At 56.8% G+C, this 25,639-nt stretch overlaps 1 protein-coding gene across 1 annotated transcript in view; it reads right to left on the reverse strand.

Annotated features, from left to right (window-relative positions):
* Window positions 1-16,822, reverse strand: part of LOC133343618 (uncharacterized) — a 55,953-nt gene extending 39,131 nt beyond the window's left edge. The window contains exons 1-4 of the mRNA XM_061553309.1: window positions 16,808-16,822; window positions 15,873-16,166; window positions 15,198-15,391; window positions 14,898-14,995 (exon numbers count right to left, since the gene is read on the reverse strand). Coding sequence (XP_061409293.1) covers window positions 14,898-14,995; window positions 15,198-15,391; window positions 15,873-16,166; window positions 16,808-16,822 — 601 coding nt within the window. The remainder of the gene's footprint in view (window positions 1-14,897; window positions 14,996-15,197; window positions 15,392-15,872; window positions 16,167-16,807) is intronic.
* Between the last annotated feature and the right edge of the window lie 8,817 nt (window positions 16,823-25,639).

Here is a 25,639-nt window from a genome sequence, read left to right on the forward strand (position 1 = left end):
TGCTCGTGGACACGGGTGCGTCGGCCACTATTATTTCGGACCTTATTTATAATATTCTTCCCGTACAATGTCGACCACTTCTGCCGGTGGACGTACCATTTTACGCGGCAAACGGGGGATCTTTGGGAATCATCGGCCAGATTCGGGCGAATATTTGTATTGGCGACATTAAATTGGCGGGTCCTATTTTTGTATCATCATCGTTGGCCGTTCCTTGTTTACTAGGCACGGACTTTCTGTCTAAAATGCCCATAAAAATTCTCATAGACCAGGCCTGCATTGAGCTTCCGTCGGGTCGGCGGGTTGAGTTTTTGAAGAGTCCAAATAAGATACGCACGGCTTGTGCGACGGTGCAGGCGCTGGCAACCCGGACTGTACGGGTGCCCCCGGGATCGCAAATGTTGGTACCCCTTCGGTTGAGAAAACCCCTTGGGGCGGATGCGGGGGCGCAGGGAGTTCTATTGGGGCCGTCTAACAGGGCTAAAGGGGACCTCGGCTTAGCGGTGGCCCAGACCATGGTGAGGGGGGACAGTGAGCCGTTCGTTGTGGTCCTGAATACGGGGTCGCGGCCGGCCGTGATTACGCAGGGAACGGTGCTCGCTCACGCCGCGCCGCTACCCGTCGAGGAACAGCTCGTTGCTCACGCCGATTCACATGTCGATACGCATCCCCAAAGTGAGGAGGGGACGGAGTGGTTGGACGCGTTGTGTGCCGGGTCCAGTACCTTGTCCAGTGTGCAGTTGGGTGCATTGAGGGGCTTGCTGCTCGAGTTCGCTGACGTGTTTAGCAGGCACAAGTACGACATTGGCTGCACAGACCTGTTGCGCCACCACATAGAGACTGGGGACGCGGCCCCTATTCGACAGAATCCCTTCCGGCTCAGTCCAGCCGAGAAGGAGCATGTGCAGTCGGCAGTAAATGACATGTTGGCGGCCGACATCATTGCGCCCTCTTCCAGTCCGTGGGGTGCTCCTATCGTCTTGGTTAAAAAACAGGATGGATCCCTGCGGTTCTGTGTTGATTTCCGCCGCCTAAACAAAATATCAATGGCCGATGCGTATCCGCTCCCCAGGATGGATGAGTCGCTGGATGCCTTGGCAGGAGCACAGTTTTTTTCGACGCTCGATTTGCTTTCGGGATTTTGGCAATTGCCCCTCGATGACGAATCAAAACCTAAAACCGCTTTCCGGACACCGGGAGGCCTATTTGAGTTCAACCGATTGCCCATGGGTTTACATTCCGCTCCTGCCACGTTCCAGAGGCTCATGGAATTGGTTTTGTCAGGCCTTCAATGGGACACCTGTTTGATTTACCTCGATGATATCATCGTTTTCAGCCGAACTTTTGAGGAGCACCTCCAGCGACTGAGGGCAGTGTTTCTCAGGATGCGTTCCGCGAAGCTTAAATTTAAACCGGCTAAATGTTTTCTGCTTCGGGAATCGGTCAGGTATTTGGGCCATATCGTTAGCCGTTCGGGGATCTCGACGGACCCTGCTAAGACGCAATGCGTCGGCTCATGGCCAACACCGACCTCTGTTACTGAAGTCCGCAGCTTCATAGGATTTGCCTCCTATTACCGTCGTTTTGTCAAACAGTTTGCCACCATAGCCAGGCCCCTGCACGCCTTGACGGCTAAAGGGGTGCGGTTTCACTGGGGGCCGGAGGAGGAGGCCGCGTTCTGCTCCCTTCGTGACGCCTTGGTGCAGGCTCCCCCCTTGTGTTACCCCGATTTCACGCAACCGTTTGTGCTCGACACGGATGCCAGTAACACGGGTATCGGGGGAGTGCTCTCACAGGTGGTCGGGGGGGTCGAACGGGTGGTCGCCTACGGTAGCAGGGTTCTGTCCCCCGCGGAACAACGCTACTGCGTGACACGGCGTGAATTGCTGGCGATTGTGTTTTTTATACAGCAATTCAGGCCGTATCTGTATGGCCGTCACTTTACGGTTCGCACGGACCATGCGGCTCTCCAATACGCTATGCGGGTGGCGCAGCCATCCGGCCAATTGTCCCGATGGTTGGAGGTCCTTCAGGACTACCAATTCACGACGATTTACCGCAAGGGGTTGCGCCACTCGAATGCGGATGCATTGTCACGGTTGCCGACACGTACGGAATGCGCATGTCAGTTGGGATCGGCGCGGTGTAAACCTTCTGTCGATGTCCCCGCGGAAGTGGTGCTAGCCGCCACGGATACTACGGGGGTCGACGCCCCCACGGGGAGGGACTCGCTGTTAGCATTGCCTCTCATCGAGTGGGGCCGTCTGCAAATGGCCGACAGCTCCCTACTCGCGCTACGTCGGAAGGTTAACGTTCCCGAGGGCGGGGAAACGCGGGTCGGTTCCTGGGTGTGCAGACAGGGCCTCTTGATGAAGTGGGACTCCATGTCCCGGCGTCACATGCTTGTGGTGCCGGTTGCTGTACGGGGGAAGGTCGTCCTGGCTGCCCATGAACGACTCATGCATCTGGGGTTTCACAAAACGCTCGCCCTCATTCAGCGAGACTACTATTGGCCTGGGATGGGCAGTGACGTGGCGAACATTCTTAAGGGGTGTGTAGGGTGCGCTAAAAGAAAACCGCCACCAATAGCGGCTAATCCACCGCTTCAATCCATTCAAGTTTCGCGCACGAACGAATTGGTCGCGCTAGACATCTTGGGGCCCTTTCCCACTACACCTCGGGGAAATAAGTTCCTGCTGGTTGGCGTAGAGTACTTCACCCGCTGGCCCATGGCGTGGCCACTCGCCAACCAGTCGGCTGCGGCAGTGGCGGACGCCTTTGTCCAAGGTTATGTTTTGGACAAAGGCGCCCCCGAACGCTTGCTGACGGATCAAGGGAAAAACTTTTCGAGTTTTTTGTTGCGCGAGGTGTGCGACCTGTTGGGTACAAAGAAAGTACGTACCTCCCCGTACCACCCGCAGACTGACGGTATGGTTGAACGTCTGAACAGGACGATTACGTCTATGCTGTGCCAACAGGTATGCGACGACCAGGTGGATTGGGACTTACAGGTACCGGGGGTACTAGCGGCCTATCGGATGGCACCCCATGCGGCGACGGGGTTTTCTCCATTTTTTCTGATGTATGGGCGGGAGGCTGATCCGGCCATGGACGTCCAACTGGGGATTTCACAGCCACGTGCTAAATCAAAATTGGCAGACCACATTAAGTTTAACATTGCCAAATTTTCTGAGGCGCGAGAGGCTGCGAGATTGAATTCACGCTCTCGGCAGATCGCGAACGAGCGATTGCATGAACGGAAGGTGCATACGCACAATTGGGAACCGGGCGATAAGGCCTGGCTGCATTGTCCACACGCACCGTTGGCTACGTCCCCCAAACTGTTGAGACCATGGAGGGGACCGGTAGAAATTGTGCGGGTTGCACGACCCCAGAGTATACAGATTAAATGGGGAAAACGCCGTTGGTACGTGCACCCCTCCCGACTGAAACCCTACGCGGCGCCGCGTGACCCCGGGTTGTGCCGTGACGACCGAGCGTGTGATGTGACCGTCGAATCGGGGAGGGATGTGTCGCAGGTTGATCCTCACGTGTCTCCACCTGACCCACCCCCAGGTGTCTCGGACCTGACGGCTGTTGACCGTCGGGAACCGGAACCCCGCGGCTCGCGCGGAGCCCCGATGCCTGGCCCATGCCTTCCTGAACGGCCGGCGCCGCCGGATGGCCAACTGCGTCCTGTGCCGTACGACGGTCCGGCAAGGCGGACTCGGGCAAGGACGCAACACTTTTCATGAAAAAAAAAAGAGAAAAAATTTTTTTCTTTTTTTTGTTAAAGCCCGACTTCGTTGCCGGCTTCCCCCTCTGCCGGGGTAATGTCCCGTTCAAGGGACGCTCGGACATTGGGACGCTGCATGAGTCGGAGAGAAAAGAAGAGAAAATGATTAAAGAAATTTTTTTTATTGTTACTCTTTCCGCATACACAGTATCGTTGCCATTCGCCGGATTGTGCATGTTGTTCTTGTTGCGGGTGTGGCGGTTGCTGGGTTTTGCGGATTGCGGTGTTCATGTTGTGTTGTTAGGGTTTGTGTTATGTTACGGGGCACACGTGGGGGTGAAGGGGTGTTGTATGTTTTATTAGCAGCCGGGTCGGCTGCGAGCTATGTGGTAGGGGGTGATGTAGTGGTGGTATTGACGTGCGCCGGCAGTGATGGATCACGGGGCGCGGGGTTGGGCACGCGATGTGGGCGTGGCATGGACGCGCGCGCCGGTGGTGAGGCGCGCTCACACAAGCTGGGAAAAGAGGATCGTAGCGAGTGCGCAGTGATTGGTCAGATAAGTGAGTACTCTCAGCGACGTCCGCAGGAGGGGTATAAAGGGGGACGCGCGAGAGCACTCGTGGTCAGTGTTAACCAGTTGAAGACCGAAGACGGGGTGGAGGAGGTAGGGGCCCTGTGTGGCTCGGAGCCGAGACTGGGGGGACCGTAGTCCGACGCCCGTGTGGGTCGGGACGGTGGTACCCAGAGCCGAGACGGGCACCCCGGCTGGGTGTGTCCCGGAAGGCTACAGGGCGTAAGAGCCCGTGTCAGTACAGCTGAGTGGGTGTTGGTCACCCGTGTAGCTGAGTGGGTGTTAGTCACCCGTGTAGCTGAGTGGGTGTTGGTCACCCGTGTAGCTGAGTGGGTGTTAGTCACCCGTGTAGCTGAGTGGGTGTTGGTCACCCGTGTAGCTGAGTGGGTGTTGGTCACCCGTGTAGCTAAGTGGGTGTTGGTCACCCGTGTAACGAAGTTGTAGTTGAGTGGGTGTCCGTCACCCGTGTAGCTAAGTGGGTGTTGGTCACCCGTGTAACGAAGTAGGGTGTTAGTCATCCGTGTAACTACAAGTTGGTGAAAATAAAGAGTGTGCTACCCGTGAAGTCGTCTCCTGCCGAGTTACTACTTTACAGATATATACTGTAGACCCATAGATATATACTGTAGACCCATAGATATATACTGTAGACCCATAGATATATACTCTAGACCCATAGACTAGCATAGACATCCGTATGCACGTGTAGTGGTGGTATTGACGTGCGCCGGCAGTGATGGATCACGGGGCGCGGGGTTGGGCACGCGGTGTGGGCGTGGCATGGACGCGCGCGCCGGTGGTGAGGCGCGCTCACACAAGCTGGGAAAAGAGGATCGTAGCGAGTGCGCAGTGATTGGTCAGATAAGTGAGTACTCTCAGCGACGTCCGCAGGAGGGGTATAAAGGGGGACGCGCGAGAGCACTCGTGGTCAGTGTTAACCAGTTGAAGACCGAAGACGGGGTGGAGGAGGTAGGGGCCCTGTGTGGCTCGGAGCCGAGACTGGGGGGACCGTAGTCCGACGCCCGTGTGGGTCGGGACGGTGGTACCCAGAGCCGAGACGGGCACCCCGGCTGGGTGTGTCCCGGAAGGCTACAGGGCGTAAGAGCCCGTGTCAGTACAGCTGAGTGGGTGTTGGTCACCCGTGTAGCTGAGTGGGTGTTAGTCACCCGTGTAGCTGAGTGGGTGTTGGTCACCCGTGTAGCTGAGTGGGTGTTAGTCACCCGTGTAGCTGAGTGGGTGTTGGTCACCCGTGTAGCTGAGTGGGTGTTGGTCACCCGTGTAGCTAAGTGGGTGTTGGTCACCCGTGTAACGAAGTTGTAGTTGAGTGGGTGTCCGTCACCCGTGTAGCTAAGTGGGTGTTGGTCACCCGTGTAACGAAGTAGGGTGTTAGTCATCCGTGTAACTACAAGTTGGTGAAAATAAAGAGTGTGCTACCCGTGAAGTCGTCTCCTGCCGAGTTACTACTTTACAGATATATACTGTAGACCCATAGATATATACTGTAGACCCATAGATATATACTGTAGACCCATAGATATATACTCTAGACCCATAGACTAGCATAGACATCCGTATGCACGTGTAGTGGTGGTATTGACGTGCGCCGGCAGTGATGGATCACGGGGCGCGGGGTTGGGCACGCGGTGTGGGCGTGGCATGGACGCGCGCGCCGGTGGTGAGGCGCGCTCACACAAGCTGGGAAAAGAGGATCGTAGCGAGTGCGCAGTGATTGGTCAGATAAGTGAGTACTCTCAGCGACGTCCGCAGGAGGGGTATAAAGGGGGACGCGCGAGAGCACTCGTGGTCAGTGTTAACCAGTTGAAGACCGAAGACGGGGTGGAGGAGGTAGGGGCCCTGTGTGGCTCGGAGCCGAGACTGGGGGGACCGTAGTCCGACGCCCGTGTGGGTCGGGACGGTGGTACCCAGAGCCGAGACGGGCACCCCGGCTGGGTGTGTCCCGGAAGGCTACAGGGCGTAAGAGCCCGTGTCAGTACAGCTGAGTGGGTGTTGGTCACCCGTGTAGCTGAGTGAGTGTTAGTCACCCGTGTAGCTGAGTGGGTGTTGGTCACCCGTGTAGCTGAGTGGGTGTTAGTCACCCGTGTAGCTGAGTGGGGGTTGGTCACCCGTGTAGCTGAGTGGGTGTTAGTCACCCGTGTAGCTGAGTGGGTGTTGGTCACCCGTGTAGCTGAGTGGGTGTTGGTCACCCGTGTAGCTAAGTGGGTGTTGGTCACCCGTGTAACGAAGTTGTAGTTGAGTGGGTGTCCGTCACCCGTGTAGCTAAGTGGGTGTTGGTCACCCGTGTAACGAAGTAGGGTGTTAGTCATCCGTGTAACTACAAGTTGGTGAAAATAAAGAGTGTGCTACCCGTGAAGTCGTCTCCTGCCGAGTTACTACTTTACAACTGGCGTCAGAAGTAAACCTGTCTTCAAGGAGAATGGACACAAGGAAGACTTCTCGTTCCCACGTGCAAGACCGGGGAGACGACGACGTACCGGTGACACCACCCTCGGGAGGAGAGGACGAGGAGTTGCCGCCGATGCAGCACTTCGCGGAAATGGCCGATGCTCCGCCCGCCTCCGACACCAGCCTGCAGGACGCACACTCCCGCCTGGCGGAGTTGCTGCTCGCCGCCGCTGCGATCTTGGCGGAGATCTCCGTTCCAGCGGCCGGTGGAACGCCTGCGGGGTTGGAAGAGGCGGCGCGGCTGGAGGGTTCCCGCCATAAGGCGTTTCGCGCCAAAAGTTTGGGAGTTGGCGCCATTTTTGAGGGTCCGCCTCCGGTTGGCGGGAAACGCGGACACCACGTGGCCAGAGGTCTCCACACAGCGCAGCCCGCGTCATCGGCGAGCGCCGGAGCTCTCCATTTTGCGCCTGCAGAGGGAGCCGACATTTTCTACAACCACAGCGGCGCGCGGGAAAATCGTTCCAACGACGACGACGACGATCGAGTTCTCCAGCAACGATTGCCCGCGCTGTCGGTGTTCAAGGCGGACGGGGGCGACTGGGGAGCCTTCCAGCGACGGTTCATCGCGCATCAAGAAATGTCGGGGTGGTCCGACACCACTGCCCTGCGCGCGCTGCCAGCGATGCTCGACGACGACGCGCTTGCGGCCTTCACGTCTGCCCCGAGGTCGTCCCGCTCAACGCTCCAGGCCGCGCTGCACCTGTTGGCCAAGGTGTTCGGGCCGCCCTCGACCTGTCGCCACCAGTTCTACGATCGGCGGAAGGTGGTTGGAGAAACAACGCTCGCCTATCGCACGGCGCTGCTCGCCCTGGCGGATTCAGCTTTTCCCCGCATGGACAAGGAGGGGAAGGATGCCATGGTGACGGAGCAGCTGCTGGCGCTGGCTCACGGATTGGGAGTTCCCATTAATACGGCAGGACGAGATGGACATCTGCTCCCTGGGGATTGCCACGAGTATCCACGCTTACGAGGTCCTACAGCGGAAGCCGACGGTCGTCTGCGCATCGGTGGAGAACGGGGCACCGGCCGCCACGATCATCGGACCTCAGCCTGCTGTGCCTCGGGAGGAGGCCTTCGCTGGTTCGAGGCCGGGGGAGTGGAGAACGGGAGGTCGTTCGCCCACACGCTCCTCCCGCAAGCTGGAGCAACCGAAACCTACGACGTCCCTCGTCGTCTGCTACAACTGCGGCCTTCGGGGCCACGTCGCGTCCGGGTGCCGGGCCCCGCGTCAACGCACCGCGGGACCACGTCCGGACGACGACCAGGGACTCAAGACATCCCAACTGAACCCGGCAAGTCGCGGCACCTCACACGTTCGGTCCACACGCACGGCACGTTCGGGTCGCCGCTTAGCGGTGGGGGGACCGTGTATGGGCGCCGGGGGTTCGGTTCGGCGAGAGGGGTCCGCGTACGGCCCGAAGGCAGTCGAGTGCTCCGAATTGGCCAACAGGATTGTGGCTGCGTCGGCCGGGTCGTCCGTGGTAACGGGGTACATTGACGGGGTTGAGGTCCGGGTGCTCGTGGACACGGGTGCGTCGGCCACTATTATTTCGGACCTTATTTATAATATTCTTCCCGTACAATGTCGACCACTTCTGCCGGTGGACGTACCATTTTACGCGGCAAACGGGGGATCTTTGGGAATCATCGGCCAGATTCGGGCGAATATTTGTATTGGCGACATTAAATTGGCGGGTCCTATTTTTGTATCATCATCGTTGGCCGTTCCTTGTCTACTAGGCACGGACTTTCTGTCTAAAATGCCCATAAAAATTCTCATAGACCAGGCCTGCATTGAGCTTCCGTCGGGTCGGCGGGTTGAGTTTTTGAAGAGTCCAAATAAGATACGCACGGCTTGTGCGACGGTGCAGGCGCTGGCAACCCGGACTGTACGGGTGCCCCCGGGATCGCAAATGTTGGTACCCCTTCGGTTGAGAAAACCCCTTGGGGCGGATGCGGGGGCGCAGGGAGTTCTATTGGGGCCGTCTAACAGGGCTAAAGGGGACCTCGACTTAGCGGTGGCCCAGACCATGGTGAGAGGGGACAGTGAGCCGTTCGTTGTGGTCCTGAATACGGGGTCGCGGCCGGCCGTGATTACGCAGGGAACGGTGCTCGCTCACGCTGCGCCGCTACCCGTCGAGGAACAGCTCGTTGCTCACGCCGATTCGCATGTCGATACGCATCCCCAAAGTGAGGAGGGGACGGAGTGGTTGGACTCGTTGTGTGCCGGGTCCAGTACCTTGTCCAGTGTGCAGTTGGGTGCATTGAGGGGCTTGCTGCTCGAGTTCGCTGACGTGTTTAGCAGGCACAAGTACGACATTGGCTGCACAGACCTGTTGCGCCACCACATAGAGACTGGGGTCGCGGCCCCTATTCGACAGAATCCCTTCCGGCTCAGTCCAGCCGAGAAGGAGCATGTGCAGTCGGCAGTAAATGACATGTTGGCGGCCGACATCATTGCGCCCTCTTCCAGTCCGTGGGGTGCTCCTATCGTCTTGGTTAAAAAACAGGATGGATCCCTGCGGTTCTGTGTTGATTTCCGCCGCCTAAACAAAATATCAATGGCCGATGCGTATCCGCTCCCCAGGATGGATGAGTCGCTGGATGCCTTGGCAGGAGCACAGTTTTTTTCGACGCTCGATTTGCTTTCGGGATTTTGGCAATTGCCCCTCGATGACGAATCAAAACCTAAAACCGCTTTCCGGACACCGGGAGGCCTATTTGAGTTCAACCGATTGCCCATGGGTTTACATTCCGCTCCTGCCACGTTCCAGAGGCTCATGGAATTGGTTTTGTCAGGCCTTCAATGGGACACCTGTTTGATTTACCTCGATGATATCATCGTTTTCAGCCGAACTTTTGAGGAGCACCTCCAGCGACTGAGGGCAGTGTTTCTCAGGATGCGTTCCGCGAAGCTTAAATTTAAACCGGCTAAATGTTTTCTGCTTCGGGAATCGGTCAGGTATTTGGGCCATATCGTTAGCCGTTCGGGGATCTCGACGGACCCTGCTAAGACGCAATGCGTCGGCTCATGGCCAACACCGACCTCTGTTACTGAAGTCCGCAGCTTCATAGGATTTGCCTCCTATTACCGTCGTTTTGTCAAACAGTTTGCCACCATAGCCAGGCCCCTGCACGCCTTGACGGCTAAAGGGGTGCGGTTTCACTGGGGGCCGGAGGAGGAGGCCGCGTTCTGCTCCCTTCGTGACGCCTTGGTGCAGGCTCCCCCCTTGTGTTACCCCGATTTCACGCAACCGTTTGTGCTCGACACGGATGCCAGTAACACGGGTATCGGGGGAGTGCTCTCACAGGTGGTCGGGGGGGTCGAACGGGTGGTCGCCTACGGTAGCAGGGTTCTGTCCCCCGCGGAACAACGCTACTGCGTGACACGGCGTGAATTGCTGGCGATTGTGTTTTTTATACAGCAATTCAGGCCGTATCTGTATGGCCGTCACTTTACGGTTCGCACGGACCATGCGGCTCTCCAATACGCTATGCGGGTGGCGCAGCCATCCGGCCAATTGTCCCGATGGTTGGAGGTCCTTCAGGACTACCAATTCACGACGATTTACCGCAAGGGGTTGCGCCACTCGAATGCGGATGCATTGTCACGGTTGCCGACGCGTACGGAATGCGCATGTCAGTTGGGATCGGCGCGGTGTAAACCTTCTGTCGATGTCCCCGCGGAAGTGGTGCTAGCCGCCACGGATACTACGGGGGTCGACGCCCCCACGGGGAGGGACTCGCTGTTAGCATTGCCTCTCATCGAGTGGGGCCGTCTGCAAATGGCCGACAGCTCCCTACTCGCGCTACGTCGGAAGGTTAACGTTCCCGAGGGCGGGGAAACGCGGGTCGGTTCCTGGGTGTGCAGACAGGGCCTCTTGATGAAGTGGGACTCCATGTCCCGGCGTCACATGCTTGTGGTGCCGGTTGCTGTACGGGGTAAGGTCGTCCTGGCTGCCCATGAACGACTCATGCATCTGGGGTTTCACAAAACGCTCGCCCTCATTCAGCGAGACTACTATTGGCCTGGGATGGTCAGTGACGTGGCGAACATTCTTAAGGGGTGTGTAGGGTGCGCTAAAAGAAAACCGCCACCAATAGCGGCTAATCCACCGCTTCAATCCATTCAAGTTTCGCGCACGAACGAATTGGTCGCGCTAGACATCTTGGGGCCCTTTCCCACTACACCTCGGGGAAATAAGTTCCTGCTGGTTGGCGTAGAGTACTTCACCCGCTGGCCCATGGCGTGGCCACTCGCCAACCAGTCGGCTGCGGCAGTGGCGGACGCCTTTGTCCAAGGTTACGTTTTGGACAAAGGCGCCCCTGAACGCTTGCTGACGGATCAAGGGAAAAACTTTTCGAGTGTTTTGTTGCGCGAGGTGTGCGACCTGTTGGGTACAAAGAAAGTACGTACCTCCCCGTACCACCCGCAGACTGACGGTATGGTTGAACGTCTGAACAGGACTGATTACGTCTATGCTGTGCCAACAGGTATGCGACGACCAGGTGGATTGGGACTTACAGGTACCGGGGGTACTAGCGGCCTATCGGATGGCACCCCATGCGGCGACGGGGTTTTCTCCATTTTTTCTGATGTATGGGCGGGAGGCTGATCCGGCCATGGACGTCCAACTGGGGATTTCACAGCCACGTGCGAAATCTAAATTGGCAGACCACATTAAGTTTAACATCGCCAAATTGGCTGAGGCGCGAGAGGCTGCGAGATTGAATTCACGCTCTCGGCAGATCGCGAACGAGCGATTGCATGAACGGAAGGTGCATACGCACAATTGGGAACCGGGCGATAAGGCCTGGCTGCATTGTCCACACGCACCGTTGGCTACGTCCCCCAAACTGTTGAGACCATGGAGGGGACCGGTGGAAATTGTGCGGGTTGCACGACCCCAGAGTATACAGATTAAATGGGGAAAACGCCGTTGGTACGTGCACTCCTCCCGACTGAAACCCTACGCGGCGCCGCGTGACCCCGGGTTGTGCCGTGACGACCGAGCGTGTGATGTGACCGTCGACTCGGGGAGGGATGTGTCGCAGGCTGATCCTCACGTGTCTCCACCTGACCCACCCCCAGGTGTCTCGGACCTGACGGCTGTTGACCGTCGGGAACCGGAACCCCGCGGCTCGCACGGAGCCCCGATGCCTGGCCCATGCCTTCCTGAACTGCCGGCGCCGCCGGATGGCCAACTGCGTCCTGTGCCGTACGACGGTCCGGCAAGGCGGACTCGGTCAAGGACGCAACACTTTTCATGAAAAAAAAAAAAAAATTTCTTTTTTTGTTAAAGCCCGACTTCGTTACCGGCTTCCCCCTCTGCCGGGGTAATGTCCCGTTCAAGGGACGCTCGGACATTGGGACGCTGCATGAGTCGGAGAGAAAAGAAGAGAAAATGATTAAAGAAATTTTTTTTATTGTTACTCTTTCCGCATACACAGTATCGTTGCCACTCGCTGGATTGTGCATGTTGTTCTTGTTGCGGGTGTGGCGGTTGCTGGGTTTTGCGGATTGCGGTGTTCATGTTGTGTTGTTAGGGTTTGTGTTATGTTACGGGGCACACATGGGGGTGAAGGGGTGTTGTAGGTTTTATTAGCAGCCGGGTCGGCTGCGAGCTATGTGGTAGGGGGTGATGTAGTGGTGGTATTGACGTGCGCCGGCAGTGATGGATCACGGGGCGCGGGGTTGGGCACGCGGTGTGGGCGTGGCATGGACGCGCGCGCCGGTGGTGAGGCGCGCTCACACAAGCTGGGAAAAGAGGATCGTAGCGAGTGCGCAGTGATTGGTCAGATAAGTGAGTACTCTCAGCGACGTCCGCAGGAGGGGTATAAAGGGGGACGCGCGAGAGCACTCGTGGTCAGTGTTAACCAGTTGAAGACCGAAGACGGGGTGGAGGAGGTAGGGGCCCTGTGTGGCTCGGAGCCGAGACTGGGGGGACCGTAGTCCGACGCCCGTGTGGGTCGGGACGGTGGTACCCAGAGCCGAGACGGGCACCCCGGCTGGGTGTGTCCCGGAAGGCTACAGGGCGTAAGAGCCCGTGTCAGTACAGCTGAGTGGGTGTTGGTCACCCGTGTAGCTGAGTGGGTGTTAGTCACCCGTGTAGCTGAGTGGGTGTTGGTCACCCGTGTAGCTGAGTGGGTGTTAGTCACCCGTGTAGCTGAGTGGGGGTTGGTCACCCGTGTAGCTGAGTGGGTGTTAGTCACCCGTGTAGCTGAGTGGGTGTTGGTCACCCGTGTAGCTGAGTGGGTGTTGGTCACCCGTGTAGCTAAGTGGGTGTTGGTCACCCGTGTAACGAAGTTGTAGTTGAGTGGGTGTCCGTCACCCGTGTAGCTAAGTGGGTGTTGGTCACCCGTGTAACGAAGTAGGGTGTTAGTCATCCGTGTAACTACAAGTTGGTGAAAATAAAGAGTGTGCTACCCGTGAAGTCGTCTCCTGCCGAGTTACTACTTTACACACGCACAGAGACCCAGAGACGCACATAGAGTGCGTGTGTCTGCACGTACACATGCACACTCGTACACTCGTACACACGTACACACGCGTACACACGCGTACACACACGTACACACGCGTACACGCGTACACACACGTACACACGCTCATACAATAGCCGCCAAGAAGTGGCGCGGTGACGGCGCTTGTGCCAAGCTAGGTGCACTTTGAGGCTATTACGTGAAATGTGAAATTCCGCAGGCTGGCTGGTGGCAGGAGGTCGCGGCACAGACCCTGCAGGTGCCATGGGTTGAGTGAGATGTGACTGGCAGATGCACCAGCTGTGCCTTCTACTGTGCCAACTTGCTGCATTTTATCCGCCCGGTGCCCCGCTCGTTGTTGTGAGCGTCGCTACTCTGCTCTCCCGTTGTTGCTGGAGGGCGACTGCCTCCAACTGCCCAGGAGCGTCCTTCATAAAGACACACACTGTCATGAGCCTAAAGACAAAGATCCCCCGTGTAGCCTTAACATGCTGTTGGTGCAAGTGCTGTTAGCGAGCACCTATTAAGGCCGGTACGGCACACGAGGGGGTGGGTTGTCAGCACCACGCCCGGCTGCCTTTGTCTTCCCAGTGGCGATGTTTACACACCGCGCCAGGTACTCATTTGAGACTGAGTCGACCTAGGGGAGGCCCAAGACCGGTTCAAATAATCGTCACTGGTGTTGGCGGTGAGCGCGAATCGAACTCGGTTCGAAGCGCAGCGTAGCGCGAACCGCTACGCGACCCGTGTCTCTATCACTCCCCACTCCCCACAACACTCACTCACGGGCACACACACAATCTCACACACACTCACACTCTTAAACACACTCACACGCAAACACTTTTACGAGCACAACAACAACCGACATTCGCCACTAAGGGGTCGTCCATAAATGACGTCATACGATTTTGGACGATTTTTGACTCCCCCCCCCCTCGTCACACGGCGTCACAAAAAGTCAGACCACCCCTCAAATATTACGTCACAAAACTCTGCCCCCCCCCTAAAAAACATGCTTCAAATCGCTTTAAACTATTGTCATTGTAGTGCGTATTTAATGTGGCGCTGCACTCTGATGTTGTAGGAGAAAACATTTATTTAAAAGTCTATTTTATTAAGGAGAACGTGTTGTCTACATTTGTTTAAAGTTGCGCATTTTGATGTGACGTCACATTTCTCAACCCCCCCACCACGTCACACATCGTCAAAAATGTCTGATCCCCCCCCCTAGGTGCGTGACGTCATTTATGGACGGCCCCTAAATGGAAGTGACGTCACCACGGCGCTTGTGTGACAGGCTAGGTGCACTTTGAGGCCACGTGAAGTGTCGAACGCCCGCTGGCAGGAGGTCACGGGGCAGACCCAGGTGCCACGGGTCGACTGACTGAGATGACCGAGATGACTGGCCGATGCACCGCCTGTGCCCCCTACTGTGCCAACTTGGTGTGCTTTAGCCACCTGGCGCTCCGCTCGTTGTTGTGAGCGTCGCTCCTCTGCCCTCCGTTGTTGCTGGAGGGCGACTGCCTTCAGCTGCCCAGTAGCGTCCTTCACGAGCCTACTCCACAGAGGCCGATCTTGACACCGATGGTACCAGTCATCGGCAAGTCCACTCAGCTCCCAGCCAACGCAGCCTTGCCTGCCGGAGGCGCTCACTGATGGGACCACGTCGAAGGAGCTCACTGAAGGCCACTTCTGGTCGGCGCAACAGGTGACGTCGAGGGTGTCAGGTGCTCGCATCCTGTGGGCGGAACAACAGAACTCCCCTGAGGCACGAACTCAGCGGACGCACGCCCCAGCTCGTCAGACACACCGGACACCCGGCCCCTGGGTAGTGGAGATGAGGGGACGCCGCGAGACGGGAAAAACTGCTTCAGTCGCAACGGATACACAAACCAGCACCTGCGACCGAACTGGATCCGCACACATTGTGAACTCCTCACCTCTCGCAGACGACTGGGGTGCTCCTTGGATGAGAGAAGGTCCCTTTCTGGAAGACTCGCCGTTTTTTTCGCCCTGCATCGTCCTTCCTCCATCGGTTGCCATCGAGAGACGCGTAGACTTGCAGAGGCTCGGCGCCTTTGGGTGCTCCCGCCATCTCGGAGGGCCCTGCGCACACAGCCACCATTGCGAGCCGCTTCAAATGAAAGTGCGCCGCGCAATCTTTAGCGAAGACGAGTCGTCATCTTCCGTGGCTGGCAGACTAATGTTCAGTTCCTGGGCCAGCCCCAACATACGTTCCAGGACCAAGGAATCCAGGCTGTCTTTGTCCATTTTAGGGTATGCAGCCTGTGCCAGTGACATAAGTGCGCTGCAGAAGGCAAGGGGAGTCTCGGCCTCCCCCCGCCTTCGCGCAGCAAACTTGTGTCGCATATTGGATGGCGGGTCAAAAATTCCCACCATCTGCGCGAGGACTTGCGGCAGCATTACCCGGTCCTCTGGCAGAATGGCATAGAACGCCGCCAAGGCATCGTTGTCAAACGTGGTGGGCAGCGTCTCCACCTCAGTTCACCCCGCCAGGTCACAGGAAGCAGTGAAACGGCGGTGGAACACCGCCCAGTCACACTCCGCAGCAGTACATTAATTACAAAAAGCAGACTTTTCTGTAGAGCTGGCACTTCGGACCGCAGTTTTGGCGGGAGGTCTATTTTGGCGGGAACCCCGTCCCACCCGTCCACCAAAATGGCGGCGGCGCGTGCGGGCTGAACATCCGCCATTTCCTGCGCGCGGGACTCAGCAGCGGCGAGCTCGTCTCCTCGCGGCTCCAACACTCTGACCTCTATCACCGGCTCTCCCAGCTCCATCTCAGCGGCCAGTGCTGCCGTGGCGGCCAATAAGTCGAAAAGATGGGCGCCACGCGATCGGCACGCTTTCTCCGACGACGGCGGCCATGCGAGGTCGGGCTCCTCATGCTGCTCCGCCGGCCAATCTCCCCCGCACTCAATCTCCGGGGCTGCAACTCCTGGGGCTGTCTGAGGAATCACCCCTTTGCCGTCCTCCTCATCAGAAGACGCCCTGGTGAGTTGTCTTTGTCTCGTAAACATTTTACCTACACTAAGGCTACCACCTAGCTATTATTTTTCACTTCTGATGCCAGATATAGTAGTTTCCACGGAGGCACACACTTGAACATGGTGGCAACACCCCAACAGGGTACTACATAACACATACGGGATAACGACATAGGTGGTAACTACCATGGTTAACTCAGACCCCAATGGGATAACTAATCAACTGAGTCAGGTCAGTAAGGTACTGTCTGACTCATGATGCTGAACGTGACGACCGAAAACCGAAGAGCGAGGAGACGTAGCACCGTGGGTTGATTCCTGAAGACAGCCCAGATGAGCTCTCGGGACCTCCCTTTTATGCCACTGAGCGTGGCCTGGCTCCACCCTCAGCTATGCCCCCTTCTGGATCCTTCCAGAAGGTTCTAGGCCACATGTCACATGTCCCTCTCGCCACCCCTTGGCCCCTCTCGCTACCCTCACCTGGTCACGTGCCCTCTCGGGTTCACCCAGACTGTCACGTCCTCACTTGCCCTCTTTCTGACCGTCACCAGAACCATGCCCCCTCGGGACCCCTTCCATGTCCTACATACTCTGGTGCCAGAGAGAGTCAACAATGCACAGTTCCACCCTTTTCTCAGTAGCTGGCGCTAAACGCCATAGTGGCTCAATATATGCCACTACATATAACATGGTTGACCAATAGGGAGTCATCCCTTGATCGCACCCGGGCATTTATCAGCCTCCCATTGTATTTGTACCGGTTGGAAATTCCTCCCGTACAGCCATCAAAGGCTTCACGAACTACGTGGTAGAAATAGATGTTAAATAATGTGGGAGCCAGAGGACACCCCTGTCGTACCTCAAGGTGAACAGGGAATGGCTCCGACTCCCAGCCATGTAGTCTTGCTCGGGCCCGCTCACCATCATGAAGGTCCTTAATGATTGTCAGCAAAGAGTCAGGGACTCCGAAAACACGAAGAAAAACCCAGAGCCCATGCCTACTGATGGTATCATAGGCCTTGACCAGGTCAATTTAAGGAGAGATGTAGGTCTTGTTGGAATTCCCTACACCTCTGCTGTAGCAGGTGGACAGAAAATATGGCATCTGTGCAGGACCGCCCTTTCCTGAAACCGCATTGGGGCTCCGCAAGCCTCTCCTCAGCGTGCCTGGCAAGGCGATGTTGAATAATTCTTGCCAGGACCTTTCCCGGCATACTGAGGAGTGAGATGCCCCTGTAGTTCTTCTTGGTTCTTTCGGTAAAGTCACGTAGAAGGGAAGTAATAAAATAATAAAAATAAAACATAATAAAATAAAATAATTCTCACGACGTTTCGGCTACAACGCAAGCAGCCGTCTTCAGGTGAAGACGGCTGAAGACGGCTGCTTGCGTTGTAGCCGAAACGTCGTGAGAATTATTTTATTTTATTATGTTTTATTTTTATTATTTTATTACTTCCCTTCTACGTGACTTTACCGAAAGAACCAAGAAGATGGATCCCTGCAGTCACGAAAGCTTTAAATCGAGCCCCTGTAGTTGTTACAGTCTGTGCGGTCACCATTCTTAATGGGGACCACCAGGGCATCCTTCCAATCCTACGGAACCCGTCCAGTGGTCGAGACTATTGTTATGATGTCATGTAGGGCAGTCTGTGCACAAACGCCACCCTCCCTCAGCATTTTGCTTGGGAGATCATCTCTGCCCGGTGCCTTTCCTGTTCTAAGACTCTAGATCGCCTTCAGTACTTCCTCAACAGATGGCACCTCAGCCAGCCACTCATAGGGGGTGACTACTTCTTCCAATATTAGAGGCACCGCAGCCTCAGCAGGGTCATCCCCACTTTATCCCACAATGTATTTCCAGGCTGAGGGATTTCCGCTCCCCCAGGACCTCACAGAAATGCTCAGCAAATCTGCAAACCTGTTCCTGGGGGACAGAGATTGGATCACCATTCTTTCCCCTCATGATGGTAATAGGTGTAGTGCTGCAAGTTACTTTTTTGATGAAGTAAAGAGCGACTTGAGATCGCGGGCCACTGAGGCAGATCTCCTCAGCAATCCGTGACCACCACCCATCCTTGCAGCACCTCACGGCTCTCCGAACCTTCGAGCGAAGGCTGTGGTAAGCCTCCTCATTCTCTGACGTGGGATGCTGTAGATAATGAGAGTGGGCCTGTCGCTTTTTCTCAGCCATCCTGAACACCTCTGTCAGCCAGGGTCTCTGGGGTGGTCTGGACCGTGTACCCAAAGCAGCCATTGCAGCTGCATGAGCCACAGTCCTAAACCTTGCCCATTTGCCCTCAACATCAGGAGGAGAGGGCACGATGCTAACCCCAGCTGCAAGTGATGATTAAATTATCGCTTGCAACTTTCATCAGCTGAGACCAAGCCACTATGGGTTTGAATGGGGCTCTGGGTGTACACCCACCACCGGAGTGGAATAATGGCAGGCGCATCTTACAGATGACAAGTCGATGGTCAGTGGGCAGATCAGCTCCACGGTAGGTCCTGGTGTCAAGGACATGGGCCTGCATCCGCTGTTCCGTCACTATGTAGTCCAGCAGATGTTCTTGCTTGAACCCGGCATGCATCCATGATGTTGTGTGGATACGCCGATGCCGGAACAGCGTGTTGGTAATTACAAGCCCATTTGCTGCACAAAAATCTAGCAGCCTCCTACCGTTGTTATTGAGCTGATCTGCCCGATGCCTTCCAATCACTCCAGACCAGATGCCAGCATCATTTACCAACGCGGGCACTAAAGTCGCCCAACAAGATGACTCTATCCCGAGTGGCCACTTTAACTAGCACTTGTGACAGGTCATAGAAGGCATCTGACTCATCGGCCTAGCCTGCATCCCTCCACGGATGTTCGTCTTCGGTGGGGGCATACGTAACCACGACCACAACAAAGATCCCCCATATAGCCTTAACAGACTGTCGGAGCAAGTGCTGTTAGCGAGCACCTATGAAGGCCGGAACGGTACACGAGGGGGTGGGTGGCCAGCACCACGCCCGACCACCTTTGTCTCCCCAGTGGCAATGTTTACACACCGCACCAGGTACTCATTTGAGGCTGAGTCGACCTAGGGGAAGCCCAGGACCGGTTCAGATAATCGTCACTGGTGTTGGCCATGAGCGGGAATCGAACTCGGGTCGCCAGGTTCATAGCGCAGCGTAACGCTAACCGCTACACCACCGCTCCCCATAAAAAAACACTCACATTCTCTCACATATATTCACATACACACAAAATCACGCACACACACTCTCAAACACGCTCACGTCGTCACACTCGCATCCGCTTACTCGTGCTCTGCTCGTCTCGATGTGATTAATCACTTTAATTGTGGTCGCGAGACCCCCCCCCACCTCCACCCCCCCCACATCGTCTCTCTCCCCCCCTCACCACATCGCGTTGGGGGTCTCCTAAACACGGCACTGGGGTCCGGAATTCGAGGGAATCAGGGGCCCAGGGCCCAGGGACACCGCGGTTTCTGGAGGGTCCCGGGGGTCGAGGGGTCCCCTCGCTGCGGGGGCCCCAGCGCCCGATCCCCGTGGGGTCACGGAAGCGTTTAGCGTCATTCACTCTCCATGGGGCTCAGGGCGGTGGGCGGGGCAGGCCCTCCCCACCTCCTGCCCCCGCACCACCAAACTCTCCCCCCACTGTGACCCCCCCCACCCCGTCTCTCCCTCACTCCTCTCGCTCTTCTTGATGCCCCCCCCCCACTCGCACTCCTTTTTACCCCCCTCGCCCTCCTCCACTCTCTCCTTCCCCTACTGAGCGACCGTGTTGTTTAACGCAATAATGAACTGACAACTCCATCACACAAAAAGACAAAGATCCCACGCATAGCCTTCACAGAATGTTGGGGCAAGTGCTGTAAGCGAGCACCTATGAAGAGCGGCACGGCACACGAGGGGGTGGGTGGCTAACATCACGCCCGGCCGCCTTTGTCTCCCCAGTGGCGATGTTGACAGATTGCACCAGGACCGGTTCAGGTATTCGCCACTGGTGTTGCTGGTCGTGAGCGGGAATCGAACTCGGGTGGCCGGGGTCGTAGCTCAATGTGTAAGCCACGACACCACCCCTCCCACCGTCATGCACACACACACTCACACACAAACTCACACACACACAAACTCACACACAAACACTCACACACTCTCACACACACAAACTCACACACACACAAACACACACACAAACTCACACACACACAAACTCTCAAACACACACTCACATACTCACACACACACAAACTCTCAAACACACAAACACACACACACTCACATACTCACACACACACAAACACACACACAAACTCTCAAACACACACAAACTCACATACTCACACACAAACTCTCAAACACACACAAACTCACATACTCACACACAAACTCTCAAACACACACAAACTCTCAAACACACACAAACTCACACACACACAAACACACACACACTCACACACTCACACACACACAAACTCTCAAACACACACTCACATACTCACACACACACAAACTCTCAAACACACAAACACACACACACTCACATACTCACACACACACAAACACACACACAAACTCTCAAACACACACAAACTCACATACTCACACACAAACTCTCAAACACACACAAACTCACATACTCACACACAAACTCTCAAACACACACAAACTCTCAAACACACACAAACTCTCAAACACACACAAACTCACACACACACAAACACACACACACTCACATACTCACACACACACAAACACACACACAAACTCTCAAACACACACAAACTCTCAAACACACACAAACTCACACACACTCACATACTCACACACACACAAACACACACACATAAACACACACACACTCTCACACAAACACACACACTCTCACACACAAACACTCTCCCTCACACACAAACACACACACACTCTCCCTCACACACAAACACACACACACACAAACACACAACAACAACAACCGCCATTCGCCACTAAGTGGCGGTGACGTCACCACGATGCTTGTGCCAGGCCAAGTGCACACAAACACACACACACACACACTCTCACACACACAAACTCTCACACACACACACTCACACACAAACACACACATACCCTCACACGCACAAACACACACACTCACACACAAACACACACATACCCTCACACACACAAACACACACACACTCTCACACACAAATACACATACACACACACACATACTCTCACACACAAACTTTCAAACACACACATACCCTCACACACAAACACACAAACTCACACACACGTACTCTAACACACACATACTCTCTCACACACAAACTCACACACAGAAACTCTCTCTCACACACACACATGCTCTCACACACACACATGCTCTCTCACACACACATACCCTCTCGCACACACACTCACAGACTCACACACAGAAACTCTCACGCAAACTCCAAGACAAAGATCCTCCGTACAGCCTTAACAGACTGTTGAGGCTGTACGGGGCAAGTGCTGTTAGCGAGTAGCACGCTGGCACTGTGGCACACGAGGGGGTGGGTGGCCAGCGCCACGCCCGGCCGCCTTTGTCTCCCTAGTGGCGATGCTTACGCACCGCACCAGGTACTCATTTGAGGCTGAGCCGACTTAGGGAGGCCCAAGACCGGTTCAGAGAATCGTCACCGGTGTTGGTGGCTATGAGCGGGAACCGAACTCGGGTGGTCGGATTCGTAGCTCGCTAACCGCTGCACCACCGCTCCTAAACAACAACAAAAAACATTACACAGACTCACGAGATAAAGACCCCGCACACAAACTCACAAAAACTCACACTCACAAACTCACGGAAACTCACAAACTCACATAAATTAACAAACTCACAAAAACTCACAAACACTCACTTACTCACAGAAACTCACAAAAACTCACATAAACTCATGTATACTCACAAACTCACAAACACTCACAAACTCACATAAACTCACACTCACAAAAACTCACATAAACTCACAAACACTCACTTACTCACATAAACTCACAAAAACTCACATAAACTCACGTATACTCACAAACACTCACAAACTCACATAAACTCACAGAAACTCACGTAAACTCACACTCACAAACTCATATAAACTCACGTAAACTCACACTCACATAAACTCACATAAACTCACAAACACTCACAATCTAACATAAACTCACAAACTCATAAAAACTAACATAAACTAACAAAAACTCACGTAAACTAACAAACACTCACACACTCACGTAAACTCACAACTTTTCACAGACACAGACTCACACTTACAGCTCAACTCGTCTGCTGCCCCCCGCCCCCCGCCCCTCGCCCCTCGCCCCCCGCCCCCCGCCCCTCGCCCCCCGCCCCTCGCGTCAATTAGTGCTGTGGCCCCGCCCCCGGCAGCGGGCGGTGAGCGACTGTTGCCATGGCGACCGGCAATTAGCGAGCGCCGCGCGGAGACAATGGAGGCCACGGAGCCTAAAGGCCGCGAATCGTCAGGGGGGTGGGGGGGGGGCGTTACCCCCCCCTCCTCTCTCTCCATTCTCCTCTCGGCCTTAAACAGCCCCCACCCCCCACCCCCCACCCCAGCTCTCTCCGTCCCCCCAGCCCCCTCCCCGGGCATCGCTAATTGGGCTGCTGGAGGGAGGCAGTGGTGGGGGTTGTGGGGGCGGGGGAGGTGAGGTGGGGGGTCCCCTCGGGGCCTGAACCCCACGCGCCCTAATTGATTGCGCGCGCTTAATTGGGCGCTAATGGGCCCCGCCCCTCGGTGTCACCCGCTCGCCTCCCCCCCTAATAGCCCCCCCCCTAATGACCCCCCCCCATGGAGATCCGCGCACACGCTCGATCGGTGCCGTGACGGCGACTCGCATCACCTGGTGACGTCACCGCGCATCGCCAGGTGAGCCGACCCGCAGAGGCGTTGAGCCCTGGGAATTCCACGTTCCCGTGCCGGGACCAAGTCCACCCTACCCCCTGTAGTTGGACCACCACCGCTCGTTAACCGTGTGCATCATTCGCGGTGTCCGGCACTCAGCTGCGGACACGACGAGACGGAACGAGTTGTGTGGATGGGCGCGCGGACGTGCGCGTGATGCTTGTTGGGTTTAACACCATTGCCGGGCACGGTGGCCAAATGCCAACAACGCCAAGCGGCCAGCCACAAGCAGCACCGTTCAGGTCGTGATGCACGAGGATGCAGGGTTGTGATCCTGGGGGGAGGGGGGGGGAAGAGACGATGAGGAGAAAGGGGATTCCACAGCAGAAGCGGTGCGAATGGAAGCAGCAGGGGAGAGGAGTGAGGTGGCCTGCAGTGTGGTGGGTGAGTGGCTGGGTAGGTGGGTGGGTGGATGAGTGGCTGCGTCAGTTGCTGGGTGGGTGAGTGGGTGGGTGGCTGAGTGGGTGGATGGGTGACTGAGTGGGTGGGTGGGTGGCTGAGTGGGTGGGCGAGTGGCTGGGTGAGTGGCTGGGTGGCTGGGTGAGTGGCTAGGTGAGCGGGTGGGTGAGTGGTGGGTGGATAAGTGGCTGCGTCAGTTGCTGGGTGGGTGAGTGGGTGGGTGGCTGAGTGGGTGGGTGGGTGGCTGAGTGGATGGGTGACTGAGTGGGTGGGTGGCTGAGTGGGTGGGCGAGTGGCCGGGTGAGTGGCTGGGTGGCTGGGTGAGTAGCTGGATGAGCGGGTGGGTGAGTGGGTGGGTGGATGAGTGGCTGCGTGAGTTGCTGGGTGGGTGGCTGAGATGGGTGGGTGGCTGAGTGGGTAAGTGGCTGGGTGGGTGGATGAGTGGGTGGGTGGCTGGGTGGGTGGCTGAGTGGGTAAGTGGCTGGGTGGGTGGATGAGTGGGTGGGTGGGTGGCTGGGTGGGTAGGTGGCTGAGTGGGTGGCTGGGTGGGTGGCTGAGTGGGTGGGTGGGTGAGTGGCTGGGTGGGTGGATGAGTGGGTGGGTGGATGAGTGGATGGGTGGCTGGGTGGGTGGCTGAGTGGGTAAGTGGCTGGGTGGGTGGATGAGTGGGTGGGTGGGTGGCTGGGTGGGTAGGTGGCTGAGTGGGTGGCTGGGTGGGGGGCTGGGTGGGGTGGGTGGGTGAGTGGGGTGAGTTGGGGTTGAGTGTGGTTCCATCCTCAGGGGGGGACGCGCCCCCACCCGTGCGTCGCAGGGGGGGAAGAAACGGCGACGACGACTCTGGGAGCACTAGGGCGGAGGGCGAGAGGCGAGGAAGAGGTGGGGGTTGAAGATGTGGGGGTTTGATTAGGTGGGGGTTGATGAGGTGGGGGGGGTTGAATGAGTGGTGGGCTGAAGAGGTGGGGGCTGAAGATGTGGGGGTTGATGAGGGTGGGGGGCTGAAGAGGTGGGGGGGTTGATGAAGGTGGGGGCTTGAAAGGTGTGGGCTGAAAGAGGTGGGGGTTGATGCAGGTGGAGGGGTTGATGAGGTGGGGGGATTGAATGAGGTGGGGCTGAAGAGGGTGGGGGCTGAAGAGGCTGGGGGCTGAAGAGGTGGTGGTTGATGAGAGTGGGGCTGAGAGGGTGGGGCTTGAAGAGGTGGGGGTTGATGAGGTGGGGTGTGATTGAGGTGGGGGTTGATGAGGTGGGGGGTTGAAGAGGTGGGGGTTGAAGAGGTGGGGGTTGAATGAGGTGGGGGTGATGAAGGTGGTGGGTGTGATGTGTGAGGTGGGGTGTCGGGAAGGTAAGTGTGGGGGGTTGATGAGGTGTGGGCTGGAAGAGGTGGGGGGTTGATGAGTGTGGGGCTGAAAGAGGTGGGGGTTGATGAGGTGGGGCTGAGACGGTGGAGGGCTGAAGAGGTGGGGGCTGAAGAGGTGGGGTTGATGAGGTGGGGCTGAAGAGGTGGGGGCTGAAAGAAGGTGGGGGTTGATGAGGTGGGGGTTGAAGAGGTGGGGGTTGATGAGGTGGGGGTTGAAGAGGTGGGGGTTGAAGAGGTGGGGGTTGATGAGGTGGGGGTTGATGAGGTGGGGGGTTGATGAGGTGGGGGTTGATGAGGTGGGGGGTTGATGAGGTGGGGGCTGAAGAGGTGGGGGGTTGATGAGGTGGGGGCTGAAGAGGTGGGGGTTGATGAGGTGGGGGCTGAAGAGGTGAGGGCTGAAGAGGTGGGGGCTGAAGAGGTGGGGGTTGATGAGGTGGGGCTGAAGAGGTGGGGGCTGAAGAGGTGGGGGCTGACGAGGTGGGGGTTGATGAGGTGGGGGGGTGTAGAGGTGGGGGGTTGATGAGGTGGGGGTTGATGAGGGGGTGTGGGTTGATGAGGGGGGGTTGAAGAGGTGGGGGTTGAAGAGGTGGCGGTTGATGAGGTGGGGGTTGATGAGGTGGGGCTGAAGAGGTGGGGGCTGAAGAGGTGGGGGCTGCAGAGGTGGGGG

Source organism: Lethenteron reissneri, chromosome 18, assembly GCF_015708825.2.
Source record: "Lethenteron reissneri isolate LAM-NWPU_2019-01 chromosome 18, ASM1570882v1, whole genome shotgun sequence".
NCBI classification, from domain to species: domain Eukaryota; kingdom Metazoa; phylum Chordata; class Hyperoartia; order Petromyzontiformes; family Petromyzontidae; genus Lethenteron; species Lethenteron reissneri.